Genomic DNA, 27,296 nt, shown 5'->3' with positions numbered 1-27,296 from the left:
GGACAGTGCTCTCTTGTTTTATGTGGGTGGTTCCATTAATGTACTGCACTATACAAATTTTTTTTTAATATTTATCTATTTAAGAGAAGGAGAAAGCACACATGCAGTGAGAAGGACAGAGGGAGAAGGAGAAACAGACTCCCTGCTGAGCATGGAGCCTATCGTAGGGCTCATCCCAGGACCCTGAGATCATGACATGAGCAGAAGTCAGATGCTTAACCGACTGAGCCACCCAAGCGCCCTACTCTATACAGATTTAATTGAGCTATAACTTAAGATTTAGCACTTTATGTATGTTACAACTATAATTTTTTTAAAGATTTTATTTATTTATTTGACAGAGAGAGATCACAAGTAGGCAGAGAGAGAGAGAGGAGGAAGCAGTCTCCCTGCTGAGCAGAGAGCCCGATGCGGGGATCCCAGGACCCTTGAGATCATGACCCGAGCCGAAGGCATCGGCTTAACCCACTGAGCCACCCAGGCGCCCCTATAATTTTTTTTTTATTTTTAGGTCTTACAAAATTATCCACACAAAAAAGGAAGAAAGGGAGGGAAAGGGGAAGGGATAAATACTGAAGAAATAAACACAATGAACCTATACTAATAAAGTCAAGGAGTCCACCACTAGATAGCCTGTGCTTAAAGAACACTTGGCAAACATTCTTATTGAACTCTCAAGACCCCTTTAGATGGGTACTATTTGTTCCCATTTTAGAGAAGCTGAGGTTCAGAGAGGTGAGGTCACTTGCCAAAGTCATACAGCAATGGCACTGGTTTTGTCTGATTCTATATCTCACACTTTCAACCACTGATCACATCACCTGTCAAACAGGTTCTTTCCCAGGCCTTATGACAAGTCACCATCTAATAGCCATAATAATAACAATTAGCAAATGATTACCACCTTAAGTCCTCAAGGTAACCTAAGAAGCAATTACTAGCTCCATTTCTGGGAAGAAACCGGAGGCTCAGACTAGGTAAGCCATTGTGCCAAGGAAGAGATGGAACCAAAATTCAAACCCAAAAACGTTTGCCTCCAGGCCAGGCCCATAGCCTTGTCATAAAGTCTGTACTGCCCAGGAGTTAAGCAGTTTGGATTCCATCCATTGGTTCACTCATTCATTCAACTTTTTTTTTTTTTTTTTTTTTTTTTTTTGAGCACTCACACTGAGCCAGACATGTTCTAGCCCCAAAGCAGCTTCTTACTGCATATAGCTCACATTCCAGTGGGGGTGTTGGTACACAGATATACAATATATCACGTTGTGAGACACCCCATCAGGACCACTAAGAAACAGTAAGTGTGGTTAGTGAGATGGGGGCCTAATGCAGTGTGGCAGGGGAAGGTCTCTCTGAGGAAGTGAAAACTGAATGAATGATGGTGGCGTGAACGGGAAGATGCAGGACTCCTTTTCTGTGTCTCCGCTAGCAGAAAGGTGTAGATGGGACATCTTGTGCCCCAAATCCTTAGTTTATTTTTATTTATTTATTTATTTATTTTAGATTTTATTTATTTGACAGAGATCACAAGTAGGCGGGGGGGGGGGGTAAATAGGCTCCCTGCTGAGCAGGGAGCCCAATGAGGGGCTCCCATGAGGGTCTCCCATAAGGGTCTCCGATACCAGGACCCTGATATCATGACCTGAGCAGAAGGCAGAGACTTTAACCCACTGAGCCACCCAGGCGCCCCCCAAATCCCTATTCTTGGGAATCGATTTTGGATTAATTCTCTCCTCTAGCCTGGAAAACTGGGAATATTTTACCCCCACACTCTCTTATAAGGAATGATTGAAACGGTTTGAGAAAGAATCCTTCCAGGACCAGAGCCACAGAGCGCGTAAGAGTAATAGAGCAAGAGAGTAGGACATCATTGTGACGGTGAGCTGGCACAGAACAAACTGCAGAAAGGGCATGACTTAGTAGCTAATAAGAAGTGGGAGGATGGACAAGGGTCCCTCAATCCAAATCTCCCTTGCTGGGGCCCACTGCACCCAAGCTTGAGGCGGGAGAGAAGACCCCAGCACACCGGACGCGGACACCCCTAGCTTCCCCCACCAGCACAGATTTCCTCCAGCGTTGGCGCGCTCGGCCAATACGCATGCGCCCACTCCACTAGGCGAGGTGCGCGACCTCGTTGCCCTACGCATGCGCAGCCTCGTGGTGGCAGGTAACCGACCAGACTAGAGCGAGCCTTCCCCCGGGTCGCGCCTGCGTCGCGGGGAGGAGCCCAGGTGGGGCGGGGTTTAGAGGCCGTGCGCGCTCTTGGTTCCGCCCCACGCTCTCTCGCGTTTTCCCGGCGGGGACGGCGCACGTGCGTCTTCTTTCCTTGCAACTGCCGTTGGTCAGTCGTGGTTCCCCGCGGTGTCCCGGGACTGGGACGCGAACCCAGGTACGCCCTGGCTGTGGCGAGGTTCCCCAGAGAAACCCTTTCAGAGCCCCCATCCTGGGGGAGCGTCCCCAATATCAAGGCCTTCCAAATCTTGGTAAAATTTTCCTGAAATCCTGACCAGATACCCTCAGAAATACTGAAAAGGACTCAGCAAAAAGTCCGTAGATGACCCCTGAAATCTTGTCAGAACCTTGTCAGACTTCTCCCTCAGAGCCTACCAGACTACCCCCCCAAATCCTGTTACGCTCCCTTCTCTCCCCCGAAGTCCTCTCAGAGGGCCCCAGAAATCTCGTCAAACCCACCAAAACTCCTGTCATAGTCCCTTCCTGGATCCTCTCAAGAGTCCTCTGAAATCCAGCCAGACACCCCAGAAATCCAAAAACACCCCAGAAATCCAGAAACCTGGTCAGAGACCCTTTAAGATCCAGGCCCCCTTAAAACCTCCCTCTAGCCCCCTCCTGCTCCAACCTGCCTGTCAAAGACCCTCCCTCACTCCCTCACCAGGAGTTTACCCTCCCGTCCCTGTCCAGGGCTCCCAGTGCCAGACCCTCCCTCACTGGTGCCCCACAGCCATCACCCATTGTCCAAACCCTGGACCCGTCTCCCTTTAAAGGCCACTTTTTCTAGGACATTCTAAAAGCTGCCAAGAAGTGTGGACCCAGCAGGTGCCAGGGAGATCAGAGTCGGGGGAGGACTTGGTGAGGGAAGGGGTGACGAGCAGGTGGGGTGAGGACAGACAGGCCCCAGGCGATCCTGTGTTGACCATGTGCCACAGGGTGCCCAGTTAATTGTCCAGTGTAATTATTAATAACACCCTTCTCACCCTTAAAAGTGCCCTGGACTTGGGACAATGAGTCATAGTGGACAACCAGTCAACCTGGTTATGAGGGGAGCAGGACAGGTCATTGTCAGGGCACAGAGGAAGAAGTCCCTAACTGGTCCATGGGCTCAGGGAAGCGGCCACAGGTGAGGGTGGTGTGTGTGATGTGATTTGGGCCTGGGAAGACCGTGGAAAGATGCAGAGTTCCTATGGCTGTGATGAGTGTGAGGGACCTGGAGGTCAGCCAATGGGGAGCATAGTGACAAAATGAGTCAAGGAATTGCAGGGAGCACTTTGTCCCACACCAGCCAGAGGGGCTGGGACTTAGTCCCGAGGGCCCCAGGGATCCATGGCAGGAGTTGGAGTAGGAGAAAGATGGGGTCAAACTCACAAAAGAGGGCAACAGTTCCAAATACAGGCTGATAGGGCAGAATGTCTGTCACCCAGGGTGGTGTGGGAGCCCAGGGACAGTAGCTCATTCAGAAACATTTTCCCAGAGGAGAGGACGTGTGAGCCAAGACTGGAAGGGCTAAAAGGAGGATCCCAGGCAGAGACCTAGAGGTGGGAACAGCCAGGCCAGTTTGGGAGAGAGCATGTAGTTCAGAGCTCCTGGAACTGCAAGAGTGATTTCGGGCACAGAGGCAGGCAGGGCCAGGCCATCCACGGCCTTCGATGCCGGATCCAGGGTCTAGGCTCAGTCCCTGGGGTGCTGGGGAGCCAAGGGAGAACACTCTGGGACCCAGCACGGATGGACTGGAGGGGAGATCCTTGAGACTGGGAGGTGAGGGAGGAGGGATGGGATGAGGGTCCAGGGGGAGAGGATGGGGCCTGGCCCAGAACTGTAGGAAACGAGAGGAGGGGATGGGTAGAGTCATAGGGCAGGAAGGACAAGGTTGGGGACTTGACGGGCTGTGGGGAGAAAGGGTGGAAGGGGGGAAGCAAGGAAGCAATGACCCCCATTCACTAGCCCCCCTCTTTGATCTCTGCTGCCCGCTCCTCGGCCCCCCATTTTCCCAGCCCACACCTCCAGTCCATAAAACAGGTCTGAGCGGGAGCTGCTCTGGTCGCAGTAGGGGTGGGCAAACAGGTTCTGAGAACCCAGAGCGGCCTGGGGCACAGGTGGGGCAGGGTGGCTGGTCTGAGGAGGCCATTCCCTTTTGTCCTTCCAGGAGCTCTCAGAGTCGGTGAGCCTTTGTCAGCCCCTCCCGGTGATGGAGGCAGGCTGTTAGCCTCTCCAGCAGCTGCAGAACAACCAGGGTGGCCCATGGATGTGCCAGAGAGTCGCGCGGGTGGCCCCACTGCAAAAAGTAGGTGGCTTGGCCCTCTGTTTGCCCCGTGGGAGAATGAGGAGGGAGCAGTGGGGGAGCAGGTGCCAGCTTGTGCTTCGGGGACCTGGGAGAGGTGGCTTGGATGTCTGAGCCTCCACCTTGGCACAAGGTGGGAGTCGGGGAGCGAGCTGTCATTGAGGGACCTGCTGTTTGGACACTGTGAATCTCACTGGCTCTGGGGCAGCTAGAGCAGAAACCTCTGCTCAGAACACCCTTCCCTGACAACCTGCCAGCTCGGTCCTCACTTCATTCAGATCTCTGCTTCCTTCGAAATGCTTACTTTCACATTCTCTCCCCTCTCCTGCCTCTCTTCATAGCACGGACATCTGTTTGTCTGTTTCATCTCCGTCTCTCGCACTAGAACTTGAGTTCCATGAGGTGGGGTCTGTTTTATTCACTCTGGTATTCCTGGTCCCTAGAGCAGCTCTGTCCAACATGCCAGCCGTAAATGTAATTTTAAATTTTGTTAGTAATTACATTTAGGGTTTTTTTTTATTTTAAAAAATTACATGTTTATTTGAGAGAGGAAAAGAGTGGAGGGGTTGGGGCAGAGGGAGAGAGACCCGCAAACAGACTCCCCACTGAGTGCAGAGCACAACACGGGGCTTGATCCCAGGACCCTGAGATCATGACGGGAGCTGAAATCAAGACCTGGCCGCCCAACCAACTGAGCCACCCAGGCGCCCCGAGTAGCCACATTTAGAAGAAAAAAGAAACAGGCAAAACAATAGATTTTTATTTAAAGAAAAAGAAACAGGCAAAACAATAGATTTTTATTTAACTTACTCTATCCAAAATGGTATCCTTTCAGCATGTAATTAATATAAGAATGTATTGGAGATAGTCTTTTGATTTTCATACCAGGGCTTTAAGACCTGGTGTGTAGTTTACAGTAAAAGAGCATCTCAATTCACACACACCACAATTCAAATACTCAAGAACCGCTTGTGGCAAGTGGCTGCCCTAAAACAATATCCTAACTGGTAGGTGCTCAGTTATAATCCCTGATTATTTGGATGGATGCAAACCAAAGCCGCGTGAAAACCAGCTTCAAGAGGAAGCGGCAGGGAGACAAGACACTGGGTGGCCTTCTCTGAAATTCACCTGCTAGGTGGGAGAGCTCATTGTGATGGGGGAGGAGGCTCCCACCCTAGGGCAGAGGCAGGGCCGCTTTTTCGAGGCTCCCAGTGTCCAGCAGTAGAGCCTGCATCTTTTCTCAAGACCACAGGCCTGGACTCTGGCCTCAGGAGGCTTTCCAGAGGGGAAGGCAGGAGGGCAGACACCTGGTTGTCAGGACCCAAGGGCAGGTGGATAGAGTGACTAACATGGCAACTTCGTGGGCACCAGCAGAGGGCGTGCGGCCACCGCTCCCGTGGGTGCGGACTGAGCCAGCTCTGGGTGGCTCCTGAAGGAAAAGGAAGGACATACCGGGGAAAGATGAAGACAGAGGAGGGCTGGGGGTGGGAGGGAGAGAAGCGGAGGGAGTGGCGGAAGGAGACAGAGGCTTGGGAAGGGAGAGTCACCAAGATATGGGAAGAGAACCTGGAGATGGAGAAATGAGGAGGAAGAAAATAGAGAGGCAGGGATCTGGAAAGAGAGGTATGGGGAGCAAGATGGAGAGGAGGAGTCAGAGAGAAAACTAGAGAAGGGCAGAGACATACAGAGAGAGGGACAGACACTGAGAATGGAAATGAAGGAAAGAGAATAGGAGAAGCAGTGACATGTTCCTGAGGGGCCCCAGGAAGGGACCGTAGACCCATGTAAAGCCCGTGCACCAGACAGTCCAGGGCTGACTCTGGCTCCGCTCTCCCTGGCTGAGCAGCCCTGGGGAGTGAGCTTACTGGGCTCCCGGTCCTCCTGGGTAACATGGGGAGCACAGCAAGAAGAGATAAAGCCCCAGGAGGGACCCTGGTGTCCCCTAACTGGGTCCCCTCCCCCCTTCCCTAAGAGCATGGGTTCAAACGTTCAGACCTGAGGGGCTGAATTTTAGCTCTCTACAAAGAACCCCAGAGAGCAGAAGGAATTAGAGGGCCTATGGGCTCCTGCATGGTTCAGTTGGTAGACTGTGTGACTCTTGATCTTAGGGTCGTGAGTTCAAGTCCCACATTGGGCACGGAGCCTATATTTAAAATAAAAAAAAAAGCATTCATATGTTGAACAGGTGACCTGGGGCAAGTTCCTGACTTCTCTGTGCCTTGAGTCTCCTCATCTGTAACGTGTGGCTAATAATAGCAGCTACTATGGTTCATAGAAAAGCCCCAGAAGAGGAAGGATATCTACTAACTGCTAGATAAATATTCAGCTCTGTGACTGAGCCTCCACCACCTGCCAGGCCTTACGCCCAGGGCCTTTCTAGATTTTATCTCAGTTGTCCCCTAGGAGGGAGGGAACACCCCCATTTTCCAGAGGAAGAAACTGGCTCAGAGAGTCTATGCTCCTTGCTCAGGCCTCCCCTTGGGTCTGTCAGACCCTGCAACCTGTGCCGGGCCTGCTGTTATACCCAGTTGTTCAAGGGCAGGGCAGGGAGTCTAGAAGGTCACTTCCAGTCCCAGCGACTCCTGGGATCTCCTGTATCTTGGAGCATTTATTGAGTGCTTACTATATACAGACGCTGTGGATACAGCAATAAACCAACTGCTGTGGGGTTCATGTTAATGTCAGGAGGGCCGTTCCCATATACAAACCCAGCCCTCCCAGCCCTGGTAAGGTAGGAAAGGATCACTACCTGCCCATTTTACCAGTGGGGAAACTGAGGCTCCTGTGGCTGGGCTAGATCACCCACCCCCTCTCATCTCAGGCCCCTGGCTGTGGGCGCCAATGATGCTAGCCTGGCCTGGGGATTCAGGTAGGAGAGACCTGCCTCCCCTCCCCCGCCCCATGTAGGCGGGGAGACGGGAGATGTGGCTGGCAGAATCGATCCAGGCTGCCCGCGCCTTATTGGATTGTTCCTGGCTCCTGAGCCCCTCTTCACCCTCAGCTCCTCCCAGAATCCTCTCTTCTTTGCCTTCCTCTGCTCCTAGCCCCCCGCAGAGCAGAGCCGGGCGACAGGGGAAGAGAAGAGGAAAGGGTGATCTCAGAGCCTTTGTCCTCTGGGCTCCTGAGTGGCTTGGACACAAAGGATTAGACAGCAGGGGGGACTTCCTGGCATGAAAAATGGGGCTCACATCCTCAGGGCGAGGAAGCCACTCAGAGACCCTTAAGTTGCTGTCCCTGTGCGCCCGAAGCTTCCTGCTATTCCCCATCAGCCCCAACTCCCAAGTAACTCAGAATAAATTCCCTCCCCTCTGCAGGAGCAGGGGGCCTAGGGTCACTCTTTCTTGGCCCTCTTTTCACGGGTGGGCTGACCCTCTTGTCTCCCCAGTGTACCTCTGGGACCAGTTGGAGGAGGGGAGCCTCGGGACGCTGCTGAGCTTGGAGGAGCAAATACTCAACTCTACGTTCGAAGCTTGTGACACCCAGAAGACAGGTTGGGGGGGGCAGGATGGGGGCCAGGCAGCAGGGGCCTGGGAGACACGAGGAGTAATAAGAAACAGAGGGGGCTGCTGGGAACTGGGGAACCGTAGAAAAGGGGCTCTTCTTGGGGTGCCTGCAGGGTGAGGTGGGTGATTGTGGGAAGCTTCGGTAAGGAAGTAGATAGTGATGGAGGCCGTTCAGGGTGAGGACATTAATGGAAGAGTGTATGGCCTGGGGAGAGGGAGGGAGAGCAGCCACTGTGGGCCTGATGGGGTACAGCAGGTCCTCGTGCTCCACCCTATGAGTGACGATGGCCGGGCTCCATTTCCAGGTGAAAAGGTTGACTCAGAGGAGGGGAAGGACTTGCCCAAACTGTCTGGATTAAGCTGTGGTACAGTGGTGCCACCAGCCCAGCCACTGGTGTCCTACTTTCAAGCCATCACCTGCCTCTGCCCCAGACTCCCTCAAGGCATGTTCTGTCCCCAGGCCTTGTGGCTGTGACCCACGTACTAGCGTACCTGGAGGCTGTGACAGGACAGGACCCCCAGGATGCACGCCTCCAAACACTGGCCTGCAACCTGGACCCCAATGGGGAAGGCCCTCAGGCCACTGTGGACTTGGACACCTTTCTGACCGTCATGAGGGACTGGATCGCTGCCTGTCAGTTGGATGGGTGGGTCTTTGCACCTCTAACCCTCCCCCGGAAAGTCCTTCCTAAGATCTAACCTCACACCTGCCTACTGCAGCCAGCATCCTTTGGGCACAGGGACCCACTGTGTTTGAAGGAGGATGAGAGAAAAGTGAAGAGATAGGGTTGGGGGATGGGGTGGAGGGTCTGAAGACAAATTTCCTAGGATGGGGAGGCAGAAGTAAAAAGGAAAGGGAAGATGTGGGGGAGTTGGGGGGCTGATAAAGGCCCTTCCCCATCCCTTCTCCAAACCCAGTCCTTGCCCCTCCTGCTTTTCCATCTGGCTCAGGGCTCTTGCCATCTGGCCTTACCTTCCTCCCCACCGCAGTGCTGCCAGCACTCCTGCTCTCACCTGACCTGGCCCCTCCTCCCGTCATCAGCAATCCCCCTGCATGGCTGGTTGGGATTGGGGGTGGCTGCAGGGGGCTCTAAGCCTCATCCCTTTGATACAGGGGATTAGAGCTGGAAGAGGAGACAGCCTTCAAGGGGGCCCTGACCTCCCAGCAACCGCCATCTGGTGAGACTACTATATATAGAACGAAGCAGGCAGGCCCAGGGTCAGACAGTGGGAGGGACTTCCCACCTGGGGATGGGAGCCAGGGACATTGGGTGGGACCCCTGGAACATTTGCTCTCTCCTGGAGCTGTGAGTTTGGCTTTCTAGGCACCTCGATGGCTCCCTCCCCACCTTCCCTGAGCTTTGGGGTTTTTTTTTTCTTCAGGGGCTGGTTCCAAGTCCTCTTCCTAACTGCAGCCCTATCATAGAGGCCTGCAAGGCCCTGCCTACTTCTTGTCAGCATCACTGGGCTCCTGCCTACTCTCTAGTCTCTGCTCCCTCTGGCCTCCTGGCTCAGCCTGGAATGCACCAGGTGCCTGCCCACCACGCTCTTCAGAACCCTAAACCTCCCACACCTGGGGAAGCCAGAGAATGCCCCGGGCCGTGGTCCCTGGCTGTCCGGGCTCGCTCACAAACCCGCATTCCTCTCCTGGAGAAATCTGACCATCTGATTCAGTTCCCTGTCCTGCTGTTTGGTTAGTTGATCCTTTCCCCCATTTTATCCCCAGGACCTCACACATACGAGGTGCTCCATAAAAAAGTGTTCCTGTTGTACCTTACAAAAACAAAACAAAAGCAAAATAATAATAATCACAGCTTTCTTGATGTTCCCTTGGACCTCTTTCAGCAAGGTCAAGGGACAAGGGAAACACCCCTCTGGGTCAGGGAAGGGACAGGACGAGGAGGCTGGAGGCCAGGAGGTTGGGGATGAGGTTGTGGTATGGGTCCAGGAGGAGAGGGAGAAGCCTGAGCTAGGACTGGCAGAGACAGCAAGGAGCGTGGAGAAGATTCAGGGAGGAAGATGAGGGTCTGGAATCGGGGGGGCTGTGGAGATGAGGAGGAACAAGGGAGCCAGGACAGCCCAGTGACCAGGTGAGTGGGTGGGAAGGAAATCGGGGAGGGGAACAGGTTTGGGGGTAGCTAAGGTGCTGCTGCCCAGTGCTGTGATGAATTCAGGGCTTCAAGAGAGTTCCAACCTGAGCTCAGGGTATCAGTGAGCAAGAGGCCTTTCAGACAATGGATATAATCATAGCCCCAGGAGCAGATGAGATGACCCAGGGCAAATGCGAGGGAGAGGCTAATGGAGGCCAAGCCCAAGTCCTGGGGCTCCCCGACACCCAAGGTCACCGAGGAGCCCACCACCCTCTGTCTGTCTCCCTCCAGGATGCCCAGAAGCGGAAGAGCCAGCCAACCTAGAGAGCTTTGGAGGCGAAGACCCCAGAGCTGAGCTGTACCTATGCCCCCCCACACCTCCCCACAGCCCATGTCCTCCAGCCTCCCTGCCATAGGGCTCTAGTGGGGTCCTTCAGAGGGAGTGAGGGACGGGTTGTGGGGGCGGCTGTGCTGCTAGGCCTGGGAGAGCAGGGCAGTCTCTCTCCTGTTCCTCATTCTCCAGAAGAGCCTCGTTTCCCCCCCCACCGCCACCCCCACCTGGGAAGGGAAGTGGGTGGGAGCTGTGACCGGTGACCAGCCCCTCCCTGACCCCAGGCCCACCACCGCTGACCTGCTGAGCAGCCTGGAGGACCTGGAGCTCAGCAACCGCAGGCTGGCCGGGGAGAACTCCAAGCTCCAGCGCAGCCTGGAGACCGCCGAGGAGGGGTCCACGCGCCTCGGAGAGGAGATCACGACCCTGCGCAAGCAGCTTCGCAGGTGGGCTCTCCACGTGCTCTCCCTGCACCTTCTGCCCTGTCTTCCACCCTGCACTGTCCCATCCGCTCTCTTCCTCTTTCTCTTTTGTGTTTCCCTGGCTCTTGTCTCTCAGCCTCTTGGGTTCAGACTCCCCTCTCTACTCTTCTCTGTGTCTCCATATCTGCAACCTATGCCTGCCCTGTGGTCTTTCTCGTATCTGTCACATTCCCTTTATTTTAATCTCCTGCTCTTTCCAGGTTTCTGTCCCACCCCCTTGAGTTTTTTAGGGAGAAACGGGGTCTCTGTGTCCTGTACTAGGTTCTTTCCCCGCTTTTCCCTCTGGGTTTCCGTGCCCCACCCCCCTACCCCCCAGGTCCCTGTCAGGATTTCTCTGTTGCTTCTGACTCCCTGAGTGGCTCTGTCTCTCTGGTCTCTGTTTCCCTCGCGTGCGGCCCCCCTCAGCACCCAGCAGGCCCTGCAGTGTGCCAAGGCCGTGGACGAGGAGCTGGAGGACCTGAAGACGCTGGCCAAGGGCCTGGAGGATCAGAATCGCAGCCTCCTGGCCCAGGCCCGGCAGACGGTGGGTTCCAGGCAAGGGGTACAAAGGTGTCATCTTCCTTCCCCCTTTCTTAGAGTCCGAGCAACAGAGCCTGACAGTCGAATGGGAACGGGTAGAGGTTACCCCAGCTTCCTCCCTGACTCCAGGTCCTGCTTTCCCCAGACTCAGGATCCAGATCTATTTGCCACCCCTCTCATGACAGAGGGGACAACAGGAGCCATCAGGGCTGTCAGACCCATCCTCCCAGCCTTGCTCCTCCTTGACCCAGACCCAGGATGGGTTCCCAGGTGTGGGAGAAGGGAGAAGGCTAGGAGGCCCAAATAGAAGCCTTTGTCCTCTGGGGTCTTTCAGGAAAAGGAACAGCAGCATCTGGTGGCCGAGATGGAGACTCTGCAGGAGGAGGTGAGCTGAGGCCCAGTGCCCACCTCTACACCTAGCCCAGTCCCAGGGATCTCCCGCCCTACCCCTGCTGCCCCAGACACCTCCAGCGGCCTGCACCCAAATACCCTGACAGTCTGTAGAGGGAGATTCCAGAATCCCAGTAATGTACAAGTGTCTCTGAAAGTCACAGCGCTGCGTGCCCTGGTTGGTAAGACTGTGGGGCATGGGACAGACTGCCTGGGCTTGTGCTGGGTTTGCTTACGTAAGCATGGGTCGGTCCATCTCTCTGTACTTGTAGCAGTGGCCAAAATAATCTCCCTCGTTGGGTGGTGAGGGATTTAAACACGGAGATGCTTGTAGTCTTAGGCACGAGGCAGGACCCATGGGCAGTGCTCGCTGGAAGTTTACCCCTGTTGCTCATATGTTAGCATTTTTTATGGTAGAAAGAACACAGGCTTTGAAGTCAGCCCTGAGTTCACATCCCATCTCTGCCATCTTTAGGCATGTGACTCCCCCTTCCCGAGCCTTTGTTTTATTCTCTGAGAAGGGGAGGAGACTATCTGTTCGGCAGGATTGTCTTAGAAACAAATGACAGTGCTCAGCCAGGGGACTAGCGCAGTGTCCGCAATGGCCCAGTTCAACCACGTGTCTCAGTTCAACCACGTGTCTGATTCGAGCCCTGTTCTTCTGACACAGAGGACATGATCTTAGTACATCTGGACCCACCTAGTCCTTTTTAGGTGGAAACTGAAACTCATCTGTCGATGAAATTCATCACCACCCCTCTGCGAGGTGCCATCTAAGTGGCTGAAGACCCACACGGCATCTCAGTGCTCCAGGAGGCTGCCGTCCTCCCTCAACGTCTGTTCTCTCTGCTGGTCACAAGATTGACGCTCATCATCCCATCTGGTCCTCAGCCTTAGTCACCACCACACGCTGGCGTCCCCTGGGAGGCTGGCATTGCCCTGGTCTCTGGACATCCAGTTCTCACTGCATCTGCTGCCGGTGGCCCTCTGGAGCCACCAAGACACAAGGGCCTCTGGGGTACTCCCTCAGCCCCTCCCACACCCTTCCAGGGCCATAGAAGAGGCTTAGCTGATTTCCTGAGACTTTGTGGCCACAAGGGGGCTTGTTGGGCCTCTCTGCCTCCAGTCCTCACAGAGCCATCTCCATTCTGTTACACAGGCCTTGCTGGTTCTGAGACTGAGCTGAGAAATGCTCCCTCTTGGATTCCCAGACATCCCAGCAGAAGTGTGGTTCAACTGCAACCTTCCTCTCCATCCCTCGCAGCTAACCTGGGGCTTGGGGCTGGCGCAGGGCCTGTTTTCCCTCTACTCTCTTCTTTGACCCTCCTCCACCCCTCCCCTGCCCTAAGGATCTCTGCCCAGTCCAGACAATGATACTGATTCTGCCCGATCCCCCCAAATCTCTTTGTCCTACATCTGTATTATGGCTTTTACTATTTTTTTTTAAGATTTTATTTGATAGTGAAAGAGAGCACAAGCAGGGGGATTGGCAGGCAGAGGTAGAGGGAGAGGGAGAAGCAGGCTCTCCGCAGAGCAAGGAGCCCAGTGTGGGACTAGATCCCAGAACCCCAGGACCGTGACCCAAGCCAAAGGCAGATGCCCAACAAACTGAGGCACCCAGGCATCCCTGGGTTTTACATTTAAATCCAAAATTTTCCACTATTGTTCTCTGGCTCTTCCATGAAAATTCCGTCCACTGGGATGATGGGAATCTCACCATGGGATGGCTGCCACAGTGCGAGGCATGGGGTTCAGGCAGGATGTGACTGTTTTCTTCCAGAACATCTCTCTTTAAGAACAAGGAGATGGGACATCTGGGTGGCTCAGTTGGTTAAGCTGTTGCCTTTTGCTCAGGTCATAACCCCACCCAGGGGCCTGGGATCAAGTCTCACATTGGGTTCCTTGCTCAGCAGGGAGCCTGCCTCTCTCTCTGCCTCTGCCTGCCGCTTTCCCTGCTTGTGTTCTCTTTCTGACAAATAAATAAATAAATCTTAAAGAAAAAGAAAGAACAAGAAGAAATTTTCCCTAAAGCCCCAGAGCAGAACCTCCCTCGTATATCTTATTGGCCAAAGTGACATTATATGATTATAGCCAAACCGCTCCCTGGTATGGGCACTCCAATCCTGGATGGGCCAAAACACTTTCAGCTCCAAGGAAGAGAACACTGAGGAAATGGTGGCTTCAATCCGAAGGACACTCACTTCCTTAACAAGAGACTTTGAAGTTCTCCATGTTGGTTTGGTGACTCGGGCTTGTTCATTGGCCTATGGCCTCATGATCTCAGATGGCTGCAACAGCTCCACCCTCGTGGTCTTATTCAAAGCAGGACAAAGAGGGGCAAGCGGGCCCAGCTAATGCTCCTCCCATGGCTCTCCTTTCGTCAGAGGGAAAAGCACCCCTACTATACCCACCATCCCAGCATACCTCTCTTCCATCACGCTGGCAGGAATTGGATCACATGACATCCCCAGCTGCAAGGGATGTTGGGAGAATATTTGACCTTTCTCTGCCTCTGGAGTGGGAGATGAGCAAGTGAGAGAGGGGGCGAGAATGGCTGCTGGATTAGCTAACCAGTCAGTTCTCCTGAATCTGCCGAGATCTCCCGAATCTTCCTCTTATTCACCCCTCCAGAGTGGGGCTAGGACCCACTTGCCCACCTGGAGAGTGCACCCCCAACGAAAGCGGAAGGACTCGGAAGGGTGAATTGCAGCCAGCAATCTCTGCCTCCTCCCAGTGCAGAAGGCCTGCTGCCAGGTCAAGTGCCTTGAGCAGCGACTGGTACATCCTAGGCGCTCGATAAACCGGAGCTATTCTTGGTTGCCTCCCTCCCTACCTTTCCCCTGCCCACAGCAGCCTACAGAGCATCTATAGATCGAGTTCTCAAGTTACAGGAGAATAATGCTGGTGTAAGGGACACTCGGGATACTCGGCTTTCCTACAGAGAATCTTCAGAGCAGGGCTCGGGTTACTGCAGAAGAAGGCAGGAGAGGCTGAGTAACCAGGTTCCCTGCTGGGCAGCCCAGAATCCAGCCTCCAAATCCCCACCAGGTGGACAGATGTTGACACAGCATTCCTGGCCTGTCCTTCCTCTGCCCTTCACCTGGCAGCCCAGGCCTGAGGAGACCAAGGAGGAGGGATGGCTGATGGAAGACTTGGAGCCCAGCCAGCCAGCTGGAGAGAGGGCGGAACTGGCCCTGGTGTCCCCAGGGGCCTGGGGAGGAGGGGCGTGGCAAGGGAACTCCAACTGCCTCCCAGCCCTGAAATGCTTTTGCCCATGGCTGCTACACATCGAAGTCAGCACAAGTTGCTAAGTTTTTGGTGCCTGGAAACTCTCAACTGGATTGGGGGCCATTTTATTTTCAGATCCCATTTCACAGCTGGCATGGGCTGCCCCTTTCCTGGCCCCCTTGTTTTCTCTGATAATTCTCCCCCTGGAGGACTCAGGGTGGCCCAGCCCTGCCACTTCTGAAAGCCCCTCATCCAGGCTGCACAGGGCCCAGGCCCTAGGCCTCATCAGAGTTTGCCTCCTGAGTTATCATCTGCTTAGGCACCAGTCCCCACCTCTAGCGATGAGCTCCCTGAGGCCAGAGATGAAGCTGTGCCCCATTCTCACCCGGGGCTGCATCTCCCCCCAGAGAGAGTCAGATTTGGTGAGTCCACTCTCTCACCAGGTGACCTTGGCCAAGTTTCTTAGCCTCTCCGCTTATCAATTTCCTCTGTAAAAACAGAAGGTGAAGCCAATGAAAACATTAACACCCAGACATGACATTCTTCCCAAACGGCACAACGTGACCAGCAGCACCTGGGAAATCTTCCTCCCCCCAAAAATTGAACAGGAGCCTGGACAGGGTCCTGGATCTACCCACCAGTTTCAAGGAAATGAAGAGGTTGGACAAATATGATGAACGTCCTATGGAGGGAATGAGAACTCCGGAAGCGAAATCTGAATGCACAAATTATACAGGACAAATAACTTGATTTATTCCCCAAAAGACGTGCCCCCAAAAGTACCTGGATTAGGACAGGTGGGCGACCATTGTCAGAGGAAAAGAAATGAGACATTTCAACCAAAAGCCACAGTCAACCTTGTTTGGATCCTCCTACGAACAAGCTAAATGTGACAAGACCTTTGCGAGACAATCAAAATGGAAAAAAAGAAAAGCAAAGAAAAATCCACAAGTTTGATAAAAGATTATAGAAATTATTATATAGGAATTATATAGGAAAGATTAAGGAATTATTACTTTTGTTAAGCGTGATCATGGTGATGTGAGTTTGGTAAAGTAAACAATTACTTAAATAGGAAGCTAAAATGCCAGAGTTGTTCTAGGCAGAAATCACAGGCTACCTGGCGTTTGGTTTAGAGTCATGTTAAACAACAACAACAACAAAAACTTGGAGAATAGGGAAGAAACTAGGAAAATATATAAATAATTATTGAAGCTAGCTGGTGGGCAGTGGGAGTCCATTATACTGGTATTTTTACTCACATGTGTGTGAAAATATTTAGAATGTGAAGTTTTGAAAGTATCTTTAAAATATATATTTTGTATTTTCTGAACATTTTTGTGTGTGCCAGGCACTGTTCTAAATGCTCTGTGCTTATTAACATACAGTAGTGTGTGTTTGCAATTAATTATCTCCTGTACAGCCTGGGGGCGCGGGGCTCAACCTTTCTGTGCCCCACTTGCCTTTATCTGCACGATGGGAGAGGAGACAGGAGGTAACACGGGCAGGGTGCTCAGACGTGCTCGCAGATACTGTTATGAGCTCCGTGAAGTGGGTCCTGTCTCCTCAGACCAGCACCCGTGACACACAGAGAAATCCCGGCTGAGAACTCATAGGGGGCGTGGAGGGATTCAATGGACCCAAATACAGAACGTGCTCAGCACTAGGCTCGTTGTTGCCGGTCAGGTGATCAGGAAATGTCAGCTGCGGGCGCTAACATTGCTGTTGGCCTAACTGGTCCTTCCTTCTTCCAGAACGGGAAGCTGCTGGCGGAGCGGGATGGAGTCAAAAGGAGGAGTGAGGAGCTGGCCACGGAGAAGGAGGTTTTGAAGGTGCCACCCCTTCCTTCATTGAGCCATCAGGCTCCCAGGGCTCCAGGCAGCTCGGCTGAAATCCCTCTCTGGGTGGCTGATGTCCAGAGACATCACGGGAGGTTGAGGAGTGGGGCTCGGGAGAGCTGGGTGGACTGGGGAGGGCAGCACCCGCTGAGGCCAGTCCTGGGAGGCCGGACAGATGGACGGACTCCTTCCTCGGCAGCGGCAGCTCTATGAGTGTGAACGCCTCATTTGCCAACGAGATGCCGTCCTCTCAGAGGTGAGGGGCCCGGGGGTGGCAAGGGGACATTTGCCTTCCATGTGCTCCTGCCCTAAGGTGTGGGAGTCCTGCCTGGGTCTTATCCCTGGATAAGCAGCCCAGAGAGGTCAGAGGGTTCCCCTGGCCTGGCAAGCCTGTCCCTGCAGGGCCTAGAAACCTGATGCTCTCCCTCAGGCCATAGCTCCTCCCCCAAGCTCACCCTGCCCATCTCCCCTACCCCTGCCTCTGCGTCTTGGCGGAGCTGGGCCTCCTCTTACTGGGCTTTGGGCTTCCTCAGCGCACTCGCCATGCAGAGAGTCTGGCCAAGACGTTGGAGGAGTACAGAACGACCACCCAGGTAGCCTGCTGCCTTCTCGCCCTCGGCCCGCTGCCTGGCCCTGCTCTTCTGCTATCTCTGCATTCGCTGCCTCTTTCTGCCCCTGTCTTGTGGAGTGTGTGTGTGTCTGGCCTTTTCACTTGTCTTCTGTTCCTTTCTCTCTCTCTCTCTCTGTCTCTCACCCTGTGTATCTCCACCTCCGGTCCGTTTTCATTCTCTGTGGGGGTCTTGTCAATGCATTTCCCCTGCCCATCTCTCTGTGTGTCTGCCTTTCCTTGATTTAGTCTGTCTGTCTCCAGGGGTGACTCTGCCCTCCATTGGTCCCTGATCATTAGGTGTCTCCTGCCCCTCGCATGTCTTTGCCTCTCTGTTGAGTCTGTGTCCGTCCATGTTTCTTGTTCTTAGTTTCCCAGGCTGCTGGCTTATGTTCTCTGCTCCTGCTGCTCTCTGTCTCTCTTTGGCTCCCTAAGTTTCTGTCACTGCTTTCTTCCCCTTGTCCCTTGGTAATATATGTCTGGAGGAGCCCAAAGAAGTCAGGGGAGTGGAATTGACTGTAAGAGGAGCCCAAGGCCAGGAGATAGAGAAGAATGGAAAGACAGGGGTCCCCCACTCCCTCCTTTGCAGGAACTGAGGCTGGAAATCTCACATCTGGAGGAGCAGCTGAGTCAGACCCATGAGGGGCCGGATGAGTGAGTGGAACATCAGGAACATCAGTAAAGGAGGCAGGAGGGGAGCCCAAAGGCAGGGAGCCCCCAACCTCCAGCCACAGGGTGGGCAGAGCAGCCACCCTAGAGTGGGTGGACTGACCCGTAGGGGCAGGCGCAGAGAGAGCCATCCCTTCTTGACCATGTGGCCAGGCTACTGGAAGGGGCCCAGGCAAGAAGAGTGGGCTGGACCAGGCTGCTGCCCCCGTCACTGGGCGTGGAGATCGAGGCCATTCGGCAGGTAGGCCTGGCTCCTCGGGAACATCCCAACCCACTGCCGGCCACAGCTATGACGCAGCCCTAATTCTCACCCACCTCATCTCCCCCGAGGACCATCTCAGTACTTTACCTCATTCCTACCCCAATCCTTGGTCCTGCTGCCAAACCCTTCCCAGATCTTGCCTCCACCTGCTCCCCAGCCCAGCCTCACCCCCGCCACACAGCCCCCAACCTGGCTTCTCCTACCCCTGCCTCAGCACGTGTCCATCCCCATCTCTGACCCATTTTCTGCCTTCACCTGGCCCTCCTGACTTCAGAAACAGCTTCTCCTCTCCCAGAAACAAGAAGTGGCAGCCGCTGCTCTCTCCAGCCCTCTGTGTGGAGTGTGGCAGTGGGAGGAGGTCATCACTGAGACAGATGAGGAAGTGGAGTTTCTGCCTGAAGCCCCAGCTGGTACACTGGTGAGCATGGGTTGGGGGCGGGGGTGGTCCGAAACCGCCAGAGTCCAGGAGCTGGGAGAGGGCCCTGGGACTCCCATGTGCCATGAGCTTGCTGCCCATTCCATGGGCAAACATTGACCGAGGGCCTTCTGGACACAGGTCCGAGCCAGGCAGGACACCATCCCTGCCCTCTAGGGACTGGCCCTCCAGGGGAGTAGACAAGAGCAAACAAAGCGAATGCAAACTGCACAGTGGTAGTTTTGTCGTTGAGAAAGCAGTCAGGAAGCCCTGCGTTTACAATGGTCCTGCGGGGGGAAGTCACAAAGTGAATCATTCCTCCGGACACCATAAAGATACATTAAGCTTTTACTTTGGGGATAGAAGGCACCATAAGAACAGCTTAGAAAGCCCATGTGGAAATCTTGAACTCAGCCATGGCAGTTGTTTTATGACTTCTGTAATTACCTGAGCAGTATTTCCACATCCTTCAAAACAACCAAGACAACTCATCTTCAGTGTCCACAACAGAAAAGTGAGGTTTTAATCTTTTAGTGCCAGAAGCCTCTCTGTCTGTCTAGTTTGGTTTTTTTTTAAAGGAAATATTGTTAACAGTTCTGTAACTGCATTGTCTTAAAAATAAGACTGCTTCAGAATTATACTGTTCACCGTTCTTAAAGGAGAAACTTATTTCTTTGCTCACCTTCTCCCTGGGTTGAGAGAAGCTTTTGCATTTCCCTTCAATGCCTGTGCTGTTTGGTTTCTTTTTTTAAGATTTGTTTATTTATTGGAGAGAACGAGAGAGCTCGTGTGAGCACAAGTTGGGGGAGAAGCAGAGGGAGAGGGAGAAACAGTCTCAAGCAGGCTCCACCCTGAGCACGGAGCCAACAGGGGGCTTCATCTCACCACCCTGAGATCATAACCTGAGGAGAAACCAAGAGTCAGATGCTTAGCAGCTTAACCAACTGAGCCACCCAGGCGCCCCTGATTTTTCATTTACCTCCCCCAGTATCTCTGCAAGGTAGGCATTCTCACTCCTCATCCTGTTACCCATGGGAAACTGAGGCTCAGAGAGGTCACACGTTCCCAGTCACATAGCCTATGGGTGGCAGAGTCACATCCTTCTGAAGAAGTGTGAGTCAGAGTGAATTCCTCTGGGAGCGCTCGACACCCCATCCAAAGGAGCACTGAACCAGGCCTCAGGGTGCTACCAGCTCTGGGTCCTAGAACTAAGGTGTAAAGCTTCTCGGGGCCTGGTGGGGAGATCGTGCGAATGGGCCATCCCCATGCAGGGTGATGGGTGTGCAGAGGTGGGGGCCAGGCCCTGAGGGAGCCCAGCAAAGGGAAGACCTGGGTCAGGTGGGAGACTGGGAGAGGTGTCACTTGGGAAACCGACACTTGAGTTTATTTCGGAGAAGAGAGAGAAGTTGAGCGGTGTCAGGAGAGAGAAGCCTTCCTGGCAGGGGAAAGCACGCACACGATGATGTGGAGCATGAAAGCATACAACACGGTTGGGCAGCAGAGCGAGTGGCCGGTGGCTGGGGAGCCATGGGGCCCGATCACAACAGGAATTACCTATAAATCAAGCAGGGAGATTGTACTTTTCTCCATCGAGTCCCAGGATGACTGAGGGCAGGGAGGGGGTATGGTCAGCTCTCAATATAGAAAGATCCCTGGTGTGGGCGGGGGAGTGGGAAGCCTATATGGAGAGCATGGGGACTGACTAGAGGCAGGGAGGCCAGGAAGGAGGCTGGGGCAAGAGTCCAGAGGAATAAAGCCTGAGGCAGGCCAGGGCCTTGGGACAGAGGAGGAGGGATGGGCAGAGAGAAGTGGGGTAGGAGAGATGGGTGCTAGGAAGGGAGAAGACAGAGAGACATCAAACTTAACTTGCAGGGACACCTGGGTGGCTTAGTGGGTTGGGCATCTGCATTCAGCTCAGGTCATGATCCCAGCATCCTGCGATTGAGTCCCACATCAGGCTCCCTGCTCAGCGGGGAGTCTGCTTCTCCCTCTTCCCCTCCTCCTGCTTGCGCTCATTCTCTCTCTCTGACAAATAAATAAAATCTTAAAAACAACAACAACAACTTGCCTTGCAGCCTAGTGAGATGGGATCCTGAGGGACAGCCAGGGAGCTACCTGGGGTCAGTGGGTGCACAAGCCTGGAGCTCAGGGATGTATGTAGGAAACAGTGTCAGGTTGGCGACTGAGGCTGCAGGGAAGGAGGAGAAACTAGGACCTGGGTCCTGAGAGAGAACAGCTGGGCGGCGGGGGGCGGAGGGGAGGGCTGCCCCCAGACCAGGAACCTGGGAGGAGAAGGGGATGCAGGAAAGAAATGCCGGGCTTCCTTTCGGTCCACATGAGTAAGAGAAGCTCGTGGGAGTGTGAGAGGTTTGGGGGACCTGGAGTCCTGGGTGCTGAGGAAATAGGAGTCTGGCTTCTACGCCTGAGGGGATGTAGAGCCAGGCCCCCCCCACCCAGGGAGGGAGCCCAAGACGAGGGCAGGTTTTAGCAGCAGGTGGGTAATTCTTGCAGGGGTCACAGCCCAGGAGACTTACCCTCGCCTTTTCCCACAGAGACACTTGCAGGGAGAGATAGAGCACCTTCAGGGAGGAAGGAAGGAGCGATCAATGTGGTAAGAAGCTTGTTCCTTCCAGAGCCATCCCCCTGGCTTGGGGTGACACCACATTCTTGGACATTGTGCAAAGACTGGAAAAGCCCTGGGAGGGCGGGGGAGTTGCACCTCATTCCCTCCTTCATTCATTCATTCCCTCCCCTTGAAGTGATCCTTGGCCTGTGAACCAGGATGAGCCACCCCCAGCCCTGCCTTCAGCATCTCCTGGTCTAGAGGGAGACAGATTCTGACCCAGGCTATTCTGGGAGGACATCTGGCACTTCGAGCCAACTGGGGGAAGGCTTTCTGGGGACATGATGCCTTGAATGGGGCCCCATAGGAGCAGTACTCATATAGGAGACTCTTAGACAAGAAGACAGTTGTCTGGCTGATGGGACAGCTCAGTCACTGGGTCACTGTCACTGAACACACCTCTCCCAAAGCCCCCAAGGAATCCTGGGATGAAGGAAGCCCAGACTGGCCCAGGGAGAACACCCAGGTAGTTAGGAGACAGTCGGCAACTCCGGAATCAGCCTGGGTTCAAATCCCGTGATGGGGTGCTGTAAGCATTACTGTCCAGAGACCCAGCCCTGTGATTGTTAGGAAGCTCAGCGGCAGGCCTCTGGGGAGAGAGAAAGCATGAGATGTCTGGGCCTATCCTCCTCAGGCCTGGCCTTGGGGCCTGTGGTTTCCTGTAATGCCTCCCACTGCACCCCCTTCAAGCTCTCGGCTGTAACAACTAATGAGCCGCCTGCCACTGGCCTCTAATTGGACTTGTCTGAGAAAGCTGAGATTGGGCAGGACCCCCCCCCACCCTGCGTCACTGGGGAAGGGAAGGGAGAAGGGGGTTAGCAGCAGCGGGGGTGGGGGCTGGACATTTGAATTTCCCAGGAGCAGGGCAGTATGACCCACAGACTGGGAAGCTGGAAGCAAAGGAGGAGGTGAAACCCATGACCCCTAAACCTGACCAGGGTGAGGGCTTGGACCTTGAGAGGCGCTGGGCGCTGTGTCCTGAGGGTATCAGGTGGCAGCAGCTGGAGGGCTGGACCCCTGGTCCCCAGTGATGGTGGTAGCCTGTGGTATGGACATCCAGGTCTCCAAGGGGCATCTGGGTTGGGCAGCTTGAGGTCTGAGTCGGGGATGGGCCAGAGAGGTATTTCAGGGGCTCGGGCAGCTGCAACCCTCAGAGGGTTAGAAGCTGAAGGCTTGCCCACCCAAGAGAAATGATTTGTAGGGCAACTTGCTCACACAGTTGGCTTCTGGAATCTCGGTCCTAAAGGAAGTCCCAGTAAGACTGACACTCAATGAAAGTGGCACAACCCCACAGGCACGAAGTGGGGGGCAGGTCTACACCTGCCCTGAGTCTCTGCTCTGAGACTCTGGTGTTTGGGAGAGTAAGAGAGCAGAAGCCTCAGCTCCCAGTTGTAGCATCAGATAGCGGAAGAGAAAATCAAAAGAGCCTCTTACCCTTTTTGGGGGTCACACACTCTTTTGAGAGTTTGTTGACAATTCCCCTGCCAAATATGCACAACAGCTTGCTCATGGGGCTCCAGGACACCCCCAGGCCCATCCGTGATGCCCACTCCCCACTAAGACCCCTGCTTTAAAGGCTCATCCAGCCCCACAGTGGGCGAACGGGAGCCAGGCCGAAGCAAGATGCTTGCAGTGACTCTGTTATCCCCCCCAGGTTGCCCAGAAGAGAGGAAGAGGAGGAAGCAGTGCCCCAGATCATGGTAGGCAGTCCCCAGCACCCCCTCCCAGTCCCCACCCACTCTGGGGTCTTGAGAAGGGTGACACAGTGGCAGCTCTTCCCAGCCCTTACCCATACCCCCTCTTCTCCCCAGCAGACAGAAAAATCATTTGGCCGAGAGATAACAAGGCCCTTGCTATAGCTAATGAGAGCGGACAGCGCCGTGTGGGGAGGCCTTCGGGCCAGTGGGCGGCCAGAATGTTCCCAGGGGACCCCCCAAGCACACACAAAGGGCCGCAACAGCTAAGCCCCAGGCCTCACAGACGTGGCTACACCCCCGGAATGCGAAAATGCACACGCACATGCGCCCACGCACAGGAAGGGGGTGGGCCCGCCCCAGCCAGCCCCAGCCAGCCCCAGCCAGCCCCAGAACTCCCTGGGGCACAGCGCCTGTCACAGCTCCCCCACCTGGCACCACTCACACCAGCTGCTGTGCTCCTCAAAGCCCCAAGGTGTGGTTGCGGGTGCCCATCCCCATTCTCAGGCAGGGGAAGTGAGGGAAGCTCGGGGAGGAGAGGCAGGGAGCCCGGGGTCCTCAGGGTAGGAATATGAGAGCCTGAATGTGTGCCAGGCATCTGGGCCCCTTTGGGGTCCAAACCCTCCAAGATGGTCTCTCTGAGCAGCCTGACCCCAAAGCCTACCTCCCCCTTCCCTCCAAGGAGATGGGACCCACCTCAGTTTCCTCACAGCTGACTTGATGGATGATCTCTCTCCTGAGCTGTAGGCATCAGAGCTGGGAACCCAACCCTGTGGGGTGTCACACTGCACTCCACCCCCTTCCATGTGGTCACTTCTGTCCAGTGGCTTGAACCAAGGGCCTCTCCCAATCCAGGACCTAGTCTCAAGTTTGTTTCCTTTGTCCCTCCAGGCCAATCTCCCCAGCCCTCTGGCGGACCCGCATCGTGGAGATGTTCTGGGAAGCCCTCCTGAGAGGTAACAGGACTCACCTGGACTGGAAGGGGCCTGGAGGCAGAGGAAAAGGTCAGCGTGATTGCCTCGCCCTCCTTTCTGTCCAGCAGCCCCACCGAGCCCCAGCCGCAGCAAGCATTGGTGCCTGTGCCCAGAGAGCTGGTCCCAATCAGGAGCCCCAGATGGGGCCAGCTCTGCCTGCCCTCCCTGCAGCCTGAGCCACTCAGGTGCGCCCCGAGGCATCTCCAGAATGAGGGTGGCCGGCACACGCTGGGGTACTGCCCCCTGTTGAGACAGCCCCAGCAGCCCCCCGCCCTGGGGCCTTCCCTGAGCGCTGGGCTGCCTCCCACCAGGATCACTCGGCCCCCACTGATCCCGGCCCCCGTCCTGGGCCTGCTGCTGCTGCTGCTGCTGTCCGTCCTGCTGCTGGGCCAGTCCCCGCCACCCACCTGGCCCCACCTCCAGCTCTGCTACCTCCAGCCCCCGCCAGTGTGAGCCACTCAGAGCAAGGTCTAGTCAGAGAATTCCCGGGGAATCCTACTGTTATTACCATTGTTGTGCCGTTAGCTGGGAGGGCTCCGGTTCAGGGACGCTAGATACAGTGCTCCAGGATCCACAGCCCTGTGTTGAGTTTTTATGTGAAGTTTTTTGGTTTTGTAACACTGGTAACTACATTTCTGAGCAATAGCAAAACACACCCAACAATGGGTTAAATACTAGGGGTTTATCCTTCTCCTAAAACAAGTCTGGAGGAGGGCAGCTATGAGCCCACAGCTCAGAGTCTCCACAGCCTGGGGAATGAGGGAACGATGATTCTCTGTGATCCTCTCAGCCCTTCCGTCTTGCTCAGGAGCTGGCAGGTGTGGCTTCATACATCACATCTGTTGGAAGAAGGGGACTTGTCCCTTCCTTTCTTTATAAAGAAAAGACGTGGCCTTCCCAGAGCCAGCAGCAGACCTGTGTTCATGTCTCATTGGCCAGAAGTGTTTATGATCCCTCCTAGCTGCAAGAGAGGCTGGGAGACTGAGCTCCTCTCTGCTCTCCTGGCAGAAAGAGGGAAAGAGACACATGGGCCAGGCATACATCACAGATGTCCCCTGCAGGGTAAACAGCCAGCAGGAAGTGGACCCGTGTGCCAGTAGCTTACTCGTCACTTACTGTTCATTCATGTGCCGTGATTAGACCTTAGAAGATAAAGCTGTGGGGGTGTCTGGGTGGCTCAGTCCATTAAGCGTCTGACTTGGGCTCAGGTTATGATCTCAGGGTCCTGGGATGGAGCCCTGCAAGGTCTCCCCACTCAGGAGGGAGTCTCCTTGTCCCTCTCCCCTCACCCACTCATGCTTGTATGCTCTCTCTCTTTCAAATAAAATCTTTCAAAAATTTATTATTTGTTAAAGAAAGGAAGATAAATCTGTAGAAAAATAGGCTCTCCAATGCCGGGCTGAAGAGCCCGGGTTTTCTCCTGAGGATGATGGGAGACTTCAGAGATTTTATTGCTTTTTGTTGTTGTTGTTGTTATTTATGCTTTAATTGAGACACAACTTTTATACAGATAAATGGATATGCTCGCTTCAGTAGTGCATACACTAAAAATGGAACCATACAGATAAATGGACAAATCAAAGTATCAGGTGCATGAGTTTTCACATATGCAAACAACCACAAAACCAAAACCCGGGTCAAGATACGAACAATTTCAGCACCATAAGAGGGTTCCTTGGGAGAGTTTTGAGCAAGGGAGGGTCAGAGTCACCCCTATTTAAAGGCAGATGGTGGGAGCACCTGGGTAGCTCAGTGGGTTGAGTCTCTGCCTCCGGCTCAGGTCATGATCTCATGATCTCAGGGTCCTGGGATTGAGCCCTGCATGGGGCTCTCTGCTCAGCAGGGAGCCTGCTTCCCCCCCCCCCCCCCCCCCCCGCCTGCCTCTCTACCTACATGTGATCTCTTTCTCTCTGTCAAATAAATAAAATAAAATCTTTAAAAAAAATAAAGGCAGATAGTGATAGAGGTAACTGTAGGTTCCATAGGAACCCAGAAAATGCACTTAACCTGTCCTGGAAGGATAGGGATTTTGTCCCTATTAGGTAACATCTGTGTGCAGTCTTTAAATATGAGTAAAGTTTGTTACATTGAGCAGAGACTAAAGGAGGGTGTCATGGGCAGAGATAATAGTGTGTGTGTGTGAGTGTGAAGACCAGGTGGTGGGAAAGCACCTCTGTGGGCCGAGAGCCATAGAAACCACCATGCTGCTGGGATTAAAAGAGGAGGATTTGGGCAAGGAGGATTGGGAAGAGAGCTTCTGAGCCTGCATGGGGGATGAATATGAAAGGAGGGAGAAGGCTGGGGCTTGGTCCAGCTGGGAGAGGATGAGGCCTGAGCTGAGCTGGGCATGTGGCTGGGAAGAAGAGGAAGGGCAGAGAGAGGCAGGGCAGGAAGGACAGAGCCAGAGATTGATGGCTGTGAAGGAGGATGCTGAAGGAAGGGGCAAGGACAGCACATCGATCTGACCCAGTGACTGGTTCCAAAATGGGAACCCATGAGAAGGAGTAGGTTTGGGGGAACACCAAGCTCAAATGAGATGGGGTGAATGTCAGTGTTCTAATAAGTGGCTAGAGCCCTGAGGCTTGAGCCCACAGTCTGGAGATGGGGTTCTGCCTGTTGGGAATTGCTGAAATTTCCTTGGGGAGACGTGAGAAGAGTGGAGTAGGAAGGGCTTCCAGGCACCATTTTATGAAAAGCCTCGAACATAACAGAAGACATCTAGGGAGGAAATATGGGAGGAGTTCAGGCAAAGACCCAGCTAGCAGGCCCTCCAGCCAAAAGCCGTGAAGCTCCTCACGGGGTTGTCGTGAGGCTGGCTCAGAGAGCCAGGAGGAGTGCAAGATTTAGACGGGGGCCTGGCCATGGTAACTGCTCATAACCTTACTCCCATTTCTCCAGGAGAGTAATGGCAAGGTCTAGACTAGAAGTCACACAGATCTGCGTTCCAATTACCCTTTTGTCCTTTACTGGCGCCGGCAACTTGGGGAAATTACTCTTGACTTTCAGAGTCTTACTTATGAAGTTTGGCCAACTCTAGATGGTGTTGAGGAATACAGTTATTACTACATGATTCAGTATTTCTGAGTGAGAAGCAGGCCCACCCCTACAGCCTAAGGGCCAATTAGGGCGCGGTCCGCCTCCAAGTCAGACAACCCACA

General features: G+C 54.2%; 1 protein-coding gene across 11 annotated transcripts; it reads left to right on the top strand.

The window, feature by feature from the left end:
• The first annotated feature begins 1,917 nt into the window (after window positions 1–1,917).
• Window positions 1,918–24,714, top strand: KASH5 (KASH domain containing 5). Of its 11 annotated transcripts, none has more exons than XM_004767319.3 (20): window positions 1,918–2,167; window positions 4,379–4,516; window positions 7,899–8,003; window positions 8,477–8,663; window positions 9,131–9,195; window positions 10,398–10,464; window positions 10,722–10,883; window positions 11,325–11,442; window positions 11,773–11,823; window positions 16,811–16,888; window positions 17,094–17,150; window positions 17,428–17,487; window positions 18,091–18,155; window positions 18,324–18,411; window positions 18,728–18,850; window positions 21,400–21,458; window positions 23,125–23,170; window positions 24,056–24,120; window positions 24,207–24,323; window positions 24,450–24,714. In XM_004767319.3, exons 1-20 carry the CDS (start codon window positions 2,146–2,148, stop codon window positions 24,589–24,591), a joined length of 1,815 nt encoding a protein of 604 aa, XP_004767376.1. In that variant the 5' UTR covers window positions 1,918–2,145; the 3' UTR covers window positions 24,592–24,714. The 11 variants fall into 11 exon arrangements, with proteins under 11 accessions (XP_004767376.1, XP_044932966.1, XP_012919613.1 ...); XM_045077031.1 differs by having other exon boundaries at window positions 18,707–18,850; window positions 24,204–24,323; XM_013064159.2 differs by having other exon boundaries at window positions 24,204–24,714.
• Window positions 24,715–27,296: the final 2,582 nt, after the last annotated feature.

This window comes from Mustela putorius, unplaced genomic scaffold (assembly GCF_011764305.1).
Source record: "Mustela putorius furo isolate JIRA1106 unplaced genomic scaffold, ASM1176430v1.1 tig00000196_pilon_pilon_pilon, whole genome shotgun sequence".
Taxonomy (NCBI): Eukaryota; Metazoa; Chordata; class Mammalia; order Carnivora; family Mustelidae; genus Mustela; species Mustela putorius.
Note: the sequence above shows the minus strand (reverse complement) of the source record. Positions and strands in the feature narration are given on the sequence as shown.